Genomic DNA, 14,632 nt, shown 5'->3' with positions numbered 1-14,632 from the left:
CAGGAAGCACATACCTATCAATCATCACTTCAAACGTAAATGGACTGAATGCTCCAATCAGAAGACACAGGGTAGCTGAACAGATACAAACACAAGACCCATACTTATGCTGTCTGCAAGAGACTCACTTTAGATCTAAAATCACACACGGACCGGAAGTGAGCAAATGGAAAAGCTATTCCATACAAGCATAGATGAAAAGAAATACGGGATAGCAACACTTACACCAGATAAAATGGTTTTAAAACAAAGACTGCAACAGGAGAAAAAGAAAGGCATTACCTAATGGTAAAGGGATCAATCCAACAAGAAAATGTGACACTAGTTAATACATATGTACCCAACATAGAAGCACCTGGATCCATAAGGCAAATATTAACAGACATAACGGGAGAAACCTGCCAGTCATATAGTAATAGCAGGCGACTTTAACACCCCTCTACATCAGTAGATGGACCATTCAGACAGAAAACCAATAAGGAAAACCGCTGGCCTTAGGCTGGGGCTTCCCTGGTGGTGCTAGGCCTCAGGTTAGGAAAGTTTTTCAGCCATTATTTCTTCAAATGGGTTTTCTGTCCTTCTCACTCTCTTCCCCTCTGGGACTCCAATAATGTGAATCTTAGCACACTTGATGTTGCCCAAGAGGTCCCTTAAGCTAGTTTTTTCTTTTTTCTTTTTGCTGTTCCAACTGGGTGAATTCCACTAACTTATCTTCTAGATCACTGGTCTTTTCTTCTGAATTATCTAATATGCTGCTGGTTTCCTCTAGTGTATTTTTCATTTCCATTATTGTATTCTTCAGTTCTGATTTTTTTAAAAAATATTTTCTATCTCTGTTGAAATTCTCACTTTTCTATTCCACTGAGTTCAGTGAGTTGTCTTTATGACCATTACTTTGAACAACTTATCTGGAAGGTTGCTTATCTCCATTTCATTCAATCTATTTCTGAGTGTTTGTCTTCTTATTTTGTTTGGAACATACTCCTCTGTTTCTTCACTTTGTCTAACTTTGTGTTTTTTCCTACATATTGGGTAGACCAGCTACGCCTCCTGGTCTTGAGAGAGTGGCTTTGTGTAGCATGGCTGGTCCCCGTAACGTGGTCTCCTTTGGTTACTAGGGTCAGATGCTCAGGGAGTGCCCCATAACATGGTCTCCTTTGGTTACTAGGGTCAGATGCTCAGGGAGTGCCCCGTAACGTGGTCTCCTTTGGTTACTAGGGTCAGATGCTCAAGGAGTGCCCCATAACATGGTCTCCTTTGGTTACTAGGGTCAGATGCTCAGGGAGTGCCCCGTAACGTGGTCTCCTTTGGTTACTAGGGTCAGATGCTCAGGGAGTGCCCCGTAACGTGGTCTCCTTTGGTTACTAGGGTCAGATGCTCAAGGAGTGCCCCGTAACGTGGTCTCCTTTGGTTACTAGGGTCAGATGCTCAAGGAGCGTCCCCTTGGTGGGCGGCATCTGTTTTCCTGACGCAGCCTGGCAGCACTTTCTGAGGATGTGCTCGCATGCAGGGTTAGACCCCAGTGTGGCTGACTGAAAGGCCCAACTGCAACGTGATGGATGCTCTGATGTGTGTGGATGACCCTGGGGCAGGAGACACTTTGAGGCAACATGAGTGATGGCCAAAGGTGTCTGCCAGGCCTGACAGGGCAGGGGGCCACTTTGGTGGGGCTCCAGTGTCTACTGAGGGCACCCATCTTAATTTTATTTTTGAAGGAATAGTAAAGTATCAGTTTTAAGTGGAAGCTCATCAATATCATTTTTTCTTCCAAAGCTACATCATTCTTATTTCATTCAATTATTTTATAAAAATTATTTAAGCCTTGATTTTATTTCACTATGATTTTTATTTCTAATTGCTAGACTAACTGAATGATTGCTTTGGGCTTGGTATTACATGAGCACTTCATTTTCATTATTTAAGGGTCCTCTCAACAACATGCTGCCCACTGCCACTCCACTGGAATATGAACTCTTGTCTGAAATCAGAGTATGCATTCTTAGCAACTATAGCAAATCCTCTCTCATGTTCAGGAAAAGATTTATAAGGTAAAAATTAGCAAGAAAGGGGGGAATTCAAGTCTAGACTTTATTATATCTAATAAAGTTACATTTAAATTTTCATCTCAATAAAAGATTTATAAGGTAAAAATTAGCAAGAAAGGGGGGAATTCAAGTTTAGACTTTATTATATCTAATAAAGTTACATTTAAATTTTCATCTCAATTGGAAGGAAAAAAGAAAGAAAACTACACTAGAACCTTGCCATAAGAATGTCCTTAGGGGACATCACATGAAATTGTCTCAAATAGACCCCCTTGTGATCTGGTCCAAGATGAACCCTATTTATATTGAATTAGACCAGTAATGCTATACAAAGCCCCAAGACAAAGACAGTTTACAGAACCATCTACAGCCCTCAAATGCTTGCAACTAGCATTCTCTCAAATTACCTTTGAGTCCTTTGCATAATAAAGTGTACGACCTCGAAGTTTGAAGTATCGCTTTTTCCACCTTTGGAAGGAACTGGTTTGCTTCAGCAGCTGTCCCTCTTTAATACTGGTCTAGGGAGAAGCAGAAGCACAACATGATTAAAATGAAATTCAAAGCCAAATAACACTCAAAATTCATGACACACTACCGCTGACATTTTGAATATTATTTCTCATGTTTTGCAAATTACGGGAGAAAATACTTTACTTGCACCATTCAACCACGGAAACACATATGTGAAGCTCCAAGTAGCCAAGGCGAATCTGACATGCCCTCAAAGCAGTCACAAATAGTATGGAAGATACATCCACAAAACTTGTGCTTTCAACACAGTGATGAATACACGTACCTATTCAAATGCATACTTATATATAGTAAAGACTTAGTAAGTGATGGAAGGGTAGATGTACAGTAAATGCAATGGTTAGGCAGGCATGAGCTCTGGAGCCAGAAACACTGTGATCAACTCTTGGTGACACCACTGAGTAGCTGGATGATCTTAAGCAAATCAATAAACATCTTCTGCCTTTAACTGTTCATCTGTAAAACGAAGATGACAACAAGATATACCTTTCCGGGCTGTTGTTGTCAAGAATAAGCCTTTAAAACATGTAAAGGATTCACTGCATGGCACAGAGGAAGTGCTCATTAAATGTCAATTATCATCAACTGTGTGTTACTGTAACAAACACATACACAAAGCATGGTGCATGGCGGTTCAAAAAAGAAAGCTCTGCCTCAGAGGGAGTCAAAGGCGTCATCCTCCCAGAGCACAGCCTTAGGTGGGTCTCCAAGGAGTTTATCAGAAGATAAGGAAGGGTTTGTCGTTGTTCAGTTACTAAGTCCTGTTCAATCTTTGTGATTGTGACCCCATGGACTGTAGCGCGCCAGGCTCCCCTGCCTTCACTGTTTCCGCGAGTTTGCTCAAATTTATGTCCATTGAGTTAGTGGCTATCTAACCATCTCATCCTCTGTTGCCCCCTTCTCCTTTTGCCCTTAATCTTTCCTAGCGTCAGGGTCTTTTCCAGTGAGTCAGCTCTTCGCATCAGGTGACCAAAGTATTGGAGTTTCAGCATCAGTCCTTCCAATGAATATTCAGGGTTGATTTCTTTTAGGATTGACCGGTTTGATCTCCTTGCAGTCCAAGGGACTCTCAAGAGTCTTCTCCAAAACCACAGTTCAAAAGCATCAATTCTTTGGTGCTCTTCTTTACAGTCCAACTCTCACATCCATACATGACTAACGGAAAAACCATAGCTTTGACTAGATGGACCTTTGTTGGCAAAGTAATGTCTCTGCTATTTAATAAACTGTATAGGTTTGTCATAGTGCTTCTTCCAAGGAGCAAGAGTCTTTTAATTTCATGGCTGCAGTCACTGTCCATAGTGATTTTGGAGCCCAGGAAAATAAAATCTGTTACTGCTAAACTTCCTCCCTTTCTATTTGCCATGAAGTGATGGGACCGGATGCCATGATCTTAGTTTTCTGAATGTTGAATTTCACTCTTTTCTTTCACCCTCATGAAGAGGCTCTTTAGTTCCTCTTCACTTCCTGCCATTAGAGTGGTATCATCTGCTTAACTGAGGTTGTTGATATTTCTCCCAGCAATCTTGATTCCAACTTGTGCTTCATCCAGCACAACATTTCATATGATGTATTCTAGATAGAAGTTAAATAAGGAGAGTGACAATATACAGCCTTGTCATATTCCCTTCTCAATTTTGAACCAGTCCATTATTCCATGTCCACTTCTAACTGTTGCTTCTTGAGCTGCATACAGGTTTCTTACGAGACAGGTAAAGTGGTCTAGTATTCCCATCTTTTTAAGAATTTTCCACATTTTGCTGTGATCCTTGTGTCAAAGGCTTTAGCATAGTCAACGAAGGAGAAGTAGATGCTTTTTTGAACTCTCTTGCTTATCCCATGATCGAATGGATGTTGGCAATTTGATCTCTGGTTCCTCTGCCTTTTCTAATCCAGCTTCTACATCTGGAAGCTCTCCAGTTCTTATGTACTGCTGAAGCCTAGCTTGAAGGATTTTGAGCATAACCTTGCCAGCATGTGAAATGAGCACAACTGTTTGAACATTCTTTTGCATTGCTCTTCTTTGGGATTGGAATGAAAACTGACCTGTTCCAGTCCTGTGGTCACTGCTGAGTTTTCCAAGCGTATTTTAGGTGTGTGCAAAAGTAGAAAAGTTTAAATCAGCCCAGATATTTGGGGAATCTTCATAGAATTTTTGGTTATAAACACAGGTAGGGCTCTCAACAGGGAGCAACAAGAGATGTGGCTGGAAGAGGTGGGCAGGGCCTCTATGGTTCTTGGCTACACCTTGCGCTGGCTGCTTTATGTGTATATCAGTTCATTTTATTGCCACCAACAACATCCTTGGAACCCCTCTGACTTCATCTAGTACCTCTCCTTCACCTGGTCACCTTCCCTCCCTCACAACAGCGCATCTCTCTTAAGTAGGCATACATGCACGACCCTCAGGACAGAACACCACCTCTTCTTTCCTCCTAGACGGTTCTGCCCTCAAATATCCATCTGATCAACTCCCTCATTTCTTTCAAGTCTCTGATCTTCTCGATGAGACCCACCTCACTGACCTACTTAACATACTCTTCGCATTTCCCTCCATCCTGATCTTACTTTCCCCACACAAAGTATTTCCCATCTTGTAACATATAATGCAATGTGTGTGAGTGAGTTTTCAGTGGTGTCCAACTCTTTGTGACCCCATGAACTGTAATCTGCCAGGCTCTTCTGTCCATGGAATTTTCCAGACAAGAATACAGGAGTGAGTTTCAATTTCGTACTCCAGGGAATCTTCCCGACTCAAGGGTCGAACCCTGGTCTCCTGTGTCCCCTGCATTGACAGGTGGATTCTTTACTGCTGTGCCACCCGGGAAGTCCATTATGTAATGTAATTTATTATATTTATTGTGTTCATCCATTCCAGTATTTTTGGGCTTCCCTTGTGGCTCAGATGGTAAAGAATCCTCCTGCAATGAGGGAGACTTGGGTTCGATCCCTGGGTTGGGAAGATCCCCTGGAGAAGGGAAAGGCTATCCACTCCAGTATTCTGGTCTGGAGAATTCCATGGACTCTACAGTCCATGGAGTCACAAAGAGTCAGACACAACTGAGCAACTTTCACTTGCAGTTTGTTTTCTTGATATGGAAGTCTGTATGAATGAACAGAAGATGCTGAGATTAAACTCATGTTTGTTTGACTCCAGAGTTTATTTCCAACTTTTACACTTTTATTATTATTGCCTTTTATTATCAACAAGACATAAAATATTGAGAAAAGTTTATTTCCTCTAATAGGGTAGTTAGGTCATACTAATGTTTACTTTCAATATAATTAGAAGATTCCCTCTAGAGCTTGCTCTCAGATGGTCCTCCAGGAATTGTGAGAGCATTAAAGTTTAATGATAACAAAACATTTTCGTATCTTCAGTACCAAAGAGCCCGACTTAGAATCAGACAGACAGCCTTCAAGCCAGGCTCCACTACACACTACGGTATAAATCTGGGCAAGTTACTTCAGTTCTCTGTGCCCCCATTTCCTCCCCTAAAATCCAGGCATAATAATGCCAACTTCACAAGCTGATTGCATCTAATTTAATGATAAGATAATGGCTCAAGAGCACTTAGCACACCATCTGGATTACAGAAAATATTTAATAAATGGCAGCAAGTGTTACTATGATATCATGATGCTATTAAGTTCAGGGAGTATTTGCCAGGCACCAAATTAAAAGAGCTTTTCGGAAGAAGTGAGTAAGTGTTTGCAGGCTGCTGTGAGAGCAAATAACAGCTGGAATGGAAGCAGAGTATCCAGAGATGAAGTGAAGGGAGCCAAGAGCCAGGAGATGCTGGCCACAAGGGGAGTTTGCTTTTTATTCTCAGTGCAAAAAGCTAGTGAGCTGTCTGAAGCAAGAGACGGAGAAATGGGTGAGGAAGCAAGGGGAGAACCAATTAGGAGGTGACTGCAGGAGTCCCAGGGACAGACCAGGGAAGATGGAACTAGGACTGTAGCATCACTGAGACAGACAGAAGTAGCGAAAGTTGAGCTGTTAGTTTGGAGCCAAAATCTACTGGCCTTGCCGGCCTTACCTTCTTACTTACCTTACCAGCCTTACCTTCTTGACATGAAGGGCAAGAGACAGAAAGGAACCAAGAGAAAGTGTAAGCACTTGCCTTGGGCAACTAGATGCAAAAGATTGCTCGAGTTCCGTGTGCTATACAACAGGTCTTTGTCGGTTATTCATTTTAAATACAGCAGTGTGTACATGACCATTCCAAAGTCCCGAGCACATGGAAATCTGCTCAGTGTTAGGTGTCACCCTGGATGGAGGGGGGCTTGGGGGAGAATGGCTACATGTGCACATGGCTGAGTCCCTTCTCTGTTCACCCGAAACTCCCACAACACTGTTAATTGGCTAACCCCAATACAAAATGTTTTCAGTGTTAAAAAAATAATTTAATGTTGAAAAAAAAAAAGATTGAGAGAGAGAGGGTAGGAATAAGCCACGCTGCTGTAGCCCAGGGTAGAAAGTCTACATTCTTAAACCCAAACACAAAATCTTGAAATGCTAAAGAGAGATAACTCACGCAGGGAACAAACCTCTTGGCAATTCAAGGGCTACAACGTGGGTGTTTTCAGATTTTTGTGAAGTTGCTTAAGGCGATGAGGAAGAAAAATTAACGTTTGGTCTACTTATGTTCTATAAGGCTGCTTTTTTTTAAAGCATAAGTAACCTAATATTTCTTCTCCACGTGTTTATTAAAGCAATTTTCTAAAATGAAAACCCTATAACAATATGCCGCTGCTTAGAGTCCTTCCAGTTTTCTTTTTAAGTGTTCAGTTCAGTTCAGTTCAGTTCAGTTGCTCAGTCGTTTCCGACTCTGCGACCCCATGAATCACAGCACACCAGGCCTCCCTGTCCATCACCAACTCCCGGAGTTCACTGAGACTCACATCCATCAAGTCAGTGATGCCATCCAGCCATCTCATCCTCTGTTATCCCCTTTTCCTCCTGCCCCCAATCCCTTCCAGCATCAGTCTTTTCCAATGAGTCAACTCTTCGCATGAGGTGGCCAAAGTACTGGCGTTTCAGCTTTAGCATCAGGCCTTCCAATGAACACCCAGGACTGATTTTCTTTAGGATGGATTGGTTGGATCTCCTTGCAGTCCAGGGGATTCTCAGGAGTCTTCTCCAACACCACAGTTCAAAAGCATCAATTCTTCGGCACTCAGCTTTCTTTACAGTCCAACACTCACATCCATACATGACCACTGGAAAAACCATAGCCTTGACTAGACGGACCTTTGTTGGCAAAGTAATGTCCCTGCTTTTGAACATGCTATCTAGGTTGGTCATAACTTTCCTTCCAAGGAGTAAGCGTCTTTTAATTTCATGGCTGCAGTCACCATCTGAAGTGATTTTGGAGCCCACAAAAATAAACTCTGACACTGTTTCCATTGTTTCCCCATCTATTTCCCATGAATTAGTTTTCTGAATGTTGAGCTTTAAGCCAACTTTTTCACTCTCCACTTTCACTTTCATCAAGAGGCTTTTTAGTTTCTCTTCACTTTCTGCCATAAGGGTGGTGTCATCTGCATATCTGAGGTTATTGATATTTCTCCCAGCAATCTTGATTCCAGCTTGTGCTTCTTCCATTTCTCATGATGTACCCTGCATGTAAGTTAAATAAGCAGGGTGAAAATATACAGCCTTGACGTAATCCTTTTCCTATTTGGAACCAGTCTGTTGTTCCATGTCCAGTTCTAACTGTTGCTTCCTGATCTGCATAAAGGTGTCTCAAGAGGCAGATCAGGTGGTCTGGTATTCCCATCTCTTTCAGAATTTTCCACAGTTTATTGTGATCCACGCAAAGGCTTTGGCGTAGTCAATAAAGCAGAAATAGAAGTGTAGCTGACTTACAATATTGTCTTAGTTTCAGATATACACCAAAGTGATTCAGTTATACATATACCAATTCCTTTTCAGATTCTTTTCCCTTATAGGGTATTACAAAACACGGTGTAGAGTTCCCTGTGCTATATGGTAGCTCCTTGCTGGTCATCTGTTTTGTACACAGAAGTGTGTATATTTTAATCCCACACTCCTAATTTATCCCTCCCCCCTCTTTCCCCTTTGGTAACCATACATTTGTTTTTTATGTCTATGGTTCTTTTACTATTTTGTAAATCAGTTCATCTTTTTTTTTTTTCCTTCAATATAAAGTCCAAACTTCTATATGTGTCAGAAAAGACACCTGTGTGATGCTCTCCAAACTCCCCACTTGCCGGTTTGCAGGCTCCTCCCTCTGTCCTAAATGTCCTTTCCTCAATCACCTGTCTTAAAAAAAAAAAAATTTTTATATATATATATATATATATATATATATATATTATATCCTTTTATTTGGCTGTGTCAGGTCTCAGCTGCAGCAGGCAGGATCTTCGTCGAGGGGCGAGGGCTTAGTAGTTGTAGCAGGAGGACTAAGCTGCCCCATGGCATGTGGGATCTTAACCCCCCACAAGGCATCAAACCGCATCCCCTAAACTGGAAGGTGGACTTCTCAACCACTGGACCCCCAGGGAAGTCCCCACAATCACCTGTCTTGAAAGCTCCTAATCGCTTGGACTCCGACTCAGTGCCACGGCCCCCGGAAGGCTTCCCCACCTGCTAGGAAAAACCGAACACCTCCACCTTTGCCTGTTGAATGCATCCTCCTCCTACCTGTTTAACGGCACCTCTGACAACCGAGTGGCCTGTTTGTGGTCCCACCAGGCTGTGACATTCACAGAGCAAAGACTGTGTTCTCCGTATTTTAACAACGTCACCAATTAACACATTCGTTGGCACTTTAAGGGGCTTCCCTTGTGGCTCAGCTGGTAAAGAATCTGCCCGCAATGTGGGAGACCTGGGTTCGATCCCTGGGTTGGGAAGATCCCCTGGAGAAGGGAAAGGGTACCCACTCCAGTATTCTGGCCTGGAGAATTTTGGACTGTGTGGTCCATGGGGTCACAAAGAGTCAGACACAACTGAGCAACTTTCTCTTCACTGACAGTTTAAGACCTTCATAAGTGTTAAACCGAAACCATTTTTATTTTATTTATTTCTTGGCCGTGCCAGGCGGTATATGCGATCTTCATTCCCCAATCAGGAATGGAACTGCATTGGAAGTGTGAAGTCTTAACCACTGGACTACCAGGGAGATCCCCAAATAACTTTTAAAGTGTAAAATGGTATATAAGTTTGTCTTTTAAAGAAAACAGTAGAAAATGGAAAAGAGTGACTATAAATGACTTCATGGCTCCTGGCATTCAGCACATCTGAGCCTGCTTCTTTTTACTGTGTATAAAAATAGTAGTGCTCAGTCGATAGTCCTGTCTGACTCTGCAACCCCATGGGCTGCAGCCCGCCAGGCTCCTCTGTCCATGGGATTCTCCAGGCAAGAATACTGGAGTGGGTTGCCATGCCCTCCTCCAGGAGATCTTCCCCACCCAGGGATCGAAGCCAGGTCTCCCACATTACAAGTGGATTCTTTACCATGTGAGCCACCAGGGAAGCCCCAAAAACATCAGTGCCATCCCTGTGTGAAGGGCTGGGGAGAGACAGTCAGAGGGACAGGAAAATATCTGTCTATCCTGATTTTAAGACTATTGCTAATTTACAGATGCTCTTTACACAGTCACTTTCAAAGCAAATTTATATGTGTTGTCCCATTTGGCTTTATACATTTTTTCAATCCTGCACAAGCATGGATTTATTTGCAATGTGTAAGGCTGAGGAGAATACAGAGATTTGTAAGATATAGTCCTTATTTTCATGCATTTATAAACTTCTCTATGTTATAATATACAAACAGTCAATTTTAAATTCTTGAAGAAAGAAAAAAAGCAAGAAAAAAAAAAAAAAATCTGAAGTTAGCTCACTTTCCTAGAGATGTGATTAAAAAGATTTAACTGGGAGGCGGTTTTTCACATGACGGTTAATCCTCAAAATAAACTTCTGTTTATATATGGAGAGTGAAACAAACACTTCTCTTGAAAGAAGGCGCATAACAAAAATGATTAATCTGCAACAGCCCCAGCCAATATAATCAAATAAGTAAAGTGTGGTTCAGGGAAAAACGATGTGGTTCGAAAAATCTCAAAATAATGAGTAAAATAGATCAAGAAACAAGAAGGTTTTTAAAAGTCACAATATTTAATATATTCAATATTACTGTTCACCTAGAATGACAAACTGAATTTGGTAACAGAAATAAGAAATAGTTATGACCAGAGAGCTATTATTAAAATCTATTAAAAATACATATTAGAATTTTATGTTGTTTGCAATTTCCAGAATAAGGGACAAACTCTCCCCTCCCTCAAAAAAGGGCTTAGAAACATTTGCATTTAATGGCCATTGGTCACATAAATTGATAGCTCAGTTGATAAAGAATACGCTTGCAATGTGGGAGACCTGGGTTTGATCCCTGGTTGGGAAGATCCCCTGAAGAAGGGAAAGGCTACCCACTCCAGTATTCTGGCCTGTAGAATTCCATGGACTGTCACAAAGGGTCGGACATGACTGACTGAATGACTTTCACTTTTCGTCACATAATCTAGCAGATATTAATTTAGTATTATTTGACCCTCATGAAAAATCAAGAAAGCCACAGAGCCCCCCAATAGTAATCCAATAACCCAGTTTCCAAATATTAAAACCAAAAAGTCAAATGAATTGGCTTTGCAAAAAATGTTTCAAAAAAACAAGCTTTAAAAGTTTTAAGATCTCTTTTCTATCTGGCTTTCTGCAGTCCAACGTCTTCAAGCTGTGGAATTACTCATTTCACACCCCTTTCTAAAAGCAAACACAAGTAATTTCTCTTTTAAATTATACACACATGAGTGCTCCAGGATTTCACCTAATATTTCAGAAACAGCACTGCGTCAAAAGTTGAAGCTGCTTTGGGGACTTACTACATCAATGTCCTGAGGAGAGTGCAGCTTTATAAACAGCCATTCAGTGAGCCTTTTTATAAAGCTAAGAATCTCTGAAAAATCTGTTCCTGTGTGATTTATCTGATACATGTACATTTTCATATGTTGGCTTTGGGGGAAACACCACACAGGCGTGGTGAAGAGTCTGATGTGGAAAAGGGGAAATGTCAGTCATGACTCATGTTTTACAGATGCCTTCAAAAATTCCAGAAGCATCTTGAGCTTCTCCTCATCTTGTCCCAATATGACCCCTTAACTTCTCTCCTAGGGAATGGGAATAAAATTTGTTGTGATAGGAGATGTGGGCTGTTATGGACTAAATGTTGGAGAGCAATCCTAACTCCCAGTTTGATGGTACTAGGAGGTACAGCCTTTGGGAGGAGACTGTGTCAAGAGGGGCTTCCCAGGTGGCACTAGTGGTAAAGAGCCTGCCTGCCAAAGCAAGAGACTTAAAAAGATGCAGGTTCAAAGCCTGGGTTGGGAAGATCCCCGGGAGGAGGGCATGGCAACCCACTCCAGTATTCTTGCCTGGAGAATCCCATGGACAGAGGACCCTGGCGGGCTACACAGTGCATAGCATCACAGAGTCAGACACGACTGAAGCAACTTAGCATGAACGCGTGTGTCAAGAAAAAAAAAAAACCCAGAGCCCTTCCTGCCCCTTCCACCATGTAAGAGCACAGCCAGAAGATGGCTCTCTCTACTGGGACACTGACCTTAGACTTCCCAGGCTACAGAACTGTGAGAAATAAGTATTTATTGTTTATTTTGGCAGTCTGTAGCATTTTTGTTATAGCAGCCTGAACAGACGAAGACATAGGTCAAGAGAATTTTTACCACTGTATATTTTGTATGTAATCACTTCTTTCCTCTGAAAGTCGCTCAGTCATGTCTGACTCTTTGAGACCCCATTGATTATACAGTCCATGGAACTCTCCAGGCCAGAATACTGGAGTGGGTAGCCTTTCCCTTCTAAAGGGGATCTTCCCAACCCAGGGATCGAACCCAGGTCTCCCGCATTGCAGGTGGATTCTTTACCAGCTGAGCCACAAGGGAAGCCCAAGAATACTGGAGTGATATATTAAAAAAAAAAAAAAAATAGAATACTGGAGTGGGTACACAGTCTTCTCCATCGTATCTTTCCGACCCAGGAATAGAACTAGGATCTCCTTCTAATTCTCTGTCTACTTCATTCTCCCAAACAGAGAATTATTCTTTGTCTTATACCTTTTGCTGCCATATCCAGTTTGTTATATAAGATCCAGGAAGGCTGTCTGTGTACAGGGTACCTGTCCAGAACCTATAACATCAATGAGTCTATAAGACTTCCTTAAATGGTAAGCCTCTTTAGTTTTACAGATTTTAATTTCTAAAGTGGAAATAATATCTGTATATATTTATGTGCTATTGTGACATGTGAAACAATGGATAGGAAAAGATATGTAATTCTTTAAAAAGGTGGTATGACAAGATATCATCATCAGTCACCTTAGGCCCCATGATAAGCATTATTTATTACAGAACAGATCTTATCTTTCATTCCATCTTTTTCCACTCCTGCCTTTGCCTTAGTTCAAGCTTCTCTCACTCCTTTGAACTCAACAGTACCCTACGTGATCTCCATACTAGCAATTTTTCCCACCACTAGTCCATTCTTCCCACTGGGGACAGAATTACCCATGGGGGAAAAAAATTTTTGACCCTGCAAAACTCTGGTTTAATACGTTCTGTGGTTTCCTATGACCCACAGTGTAAATCCAGAGTTGTGAGCTAGGCAGAGACTCTTCCTTCCATAAATGCCCACCTTCTTTAACAGCTTCATCTTCAGCAGTCCTCCTAAATTCATCCACAGTAGAGAAGAGAAGTACCTGTGAATGCCCAAATCCTCCATGAATCCCTGCGTCCAAGCTGTCACTCAAGCGTTTCCTTCTACTCATAATACTTTCCTCTGCTTCTTCCTAGAAACCTCCCATTCCATCCTACCATCCTCCAAGGCTCAGGTCACCATCATACCCTGGGAGCACCCAGTGCAACACAAACACACACACACACACACACACACACATAGCACTAACCATGTGAAATAAAAAATTCTTGTCTCGCTCCTCTGTATCTTATTTATTTTTCCATTCTACACACATAACCATGTACTTGACACTAAGAAAACAATGAGTATATTAACAGATTTATTCAATAATTAAGAAACAAAAAGTAAGAAATTTAAAGGATTAAAACATATTTCTCTATAAGACCTTGAGGAATTCAACAGAGAAAGAGTTTTCAAATTTTCTTTCCAGCTAGTCAATATAGTGTCAGAAAGTGCAAAAGAAATAGACCTGCCTCCTAAACGAGAGCCTTGGGACGTCCCTGGTGCTCCTGTGGCTAAGACTCCGTGCTCCCAAAGCAGGGGACCCAGGTTTGATTTCTGGTCAGATAACTGTAACAGATCCCACGTGCCACAATTAAGACCCGGTGCATCCAAATAAATTAAAAATATTAAAAAATAAAAGAAGAACCCTGGCTTGAGTTCCATCTCTGGCTCCATTTACTGTATTTGTGGCTGCATATGAGTGACAACGTCTATGACCCTAAGTTTTCCTATCTGCAAGATAAGGATAAATATTACCTGCTCTGCATGCCTCAGAGTTGCTAGGACAAAACAAAATATAGCATAAACATCTTTCATAAACTTCCAAATGCCATACAAAGTTTCATAAGCAAGGTACTTTTTTAACAGGCCATACTTTTGGGAAAAGTATTTTAAGTGGGACTGGCACAGTTAAATAAAAAGATACACCATTTCTGAACAATGGCTTGATGCTTACATTTAAAGAAATTATCCCCAAAAGATCAGGTTTAATTACATAAAGTATACAGTCCCAAAATGCATACTAGTTTTCTAAACATTAAAATAAATCAATCATGAAATTATATTTAATAATGGAGCAGACTTTATAGCTCTTATATAGTATTATTATTTTACTTCTTAGAATATCAGTCTTATTTACCAGTAAGAATTATAAAATGATGACCGCTGCTGTTGGATAGCTCCACTCTGGTGCCAGGGGCTCTTCAAAATTCAATTAGCCTCAAACCAATCTCCCTATTAGTTAGAGCAAGGCCAGGCC

At 41.3% G+C, this 14,632-nt stretch overlaps 1 protein-coding gene across 3 annotated transcripts in view; it reads right to left on the bottom strand.

Moving 5' to 3' along the window:
• Positions 1 to 14,632, bottom strand: part of DGKH (diacylglycerol kinase eta) — a 213,332-nt gene that overhangs the window by 118,496 nt on the left and 80,204 nt on the right. For all 3 annotated transcript variants that reach the window (XM_061434484.1, XM_061434486.1, XM_061434485.1), the window contains exon 3: positions 2,453 to 2,563. In XM_061434484.1, the coding sequence (XP_061290468.1) occupies positions 2,453 to 2,563 (111 nt within the window). The remainder of the gene's footprint in view (positions 1 to 2,452; positions 2,564 to 14,632) is intronic.

Source organism: Bos javanicus, chromosome 12 (genome assembly GCF_032452875.1).
Source record: "Bos javanicus breed banteng chromosome 12, ARS-OSU_banteng_1.0, whole genome shotgun sequence".
NCBI classification, from domain to species: Eukaryota; Metazoa; Chordata; class Mammalia; order Artiodactyla; family Bovidae; genus Bos; species Bos javanicus.
The sequence above is the reverse complement of the archived record's forward strand: the minus strand, read 5'-3'. Positions and strand labels throughout refer to the sequence as shown.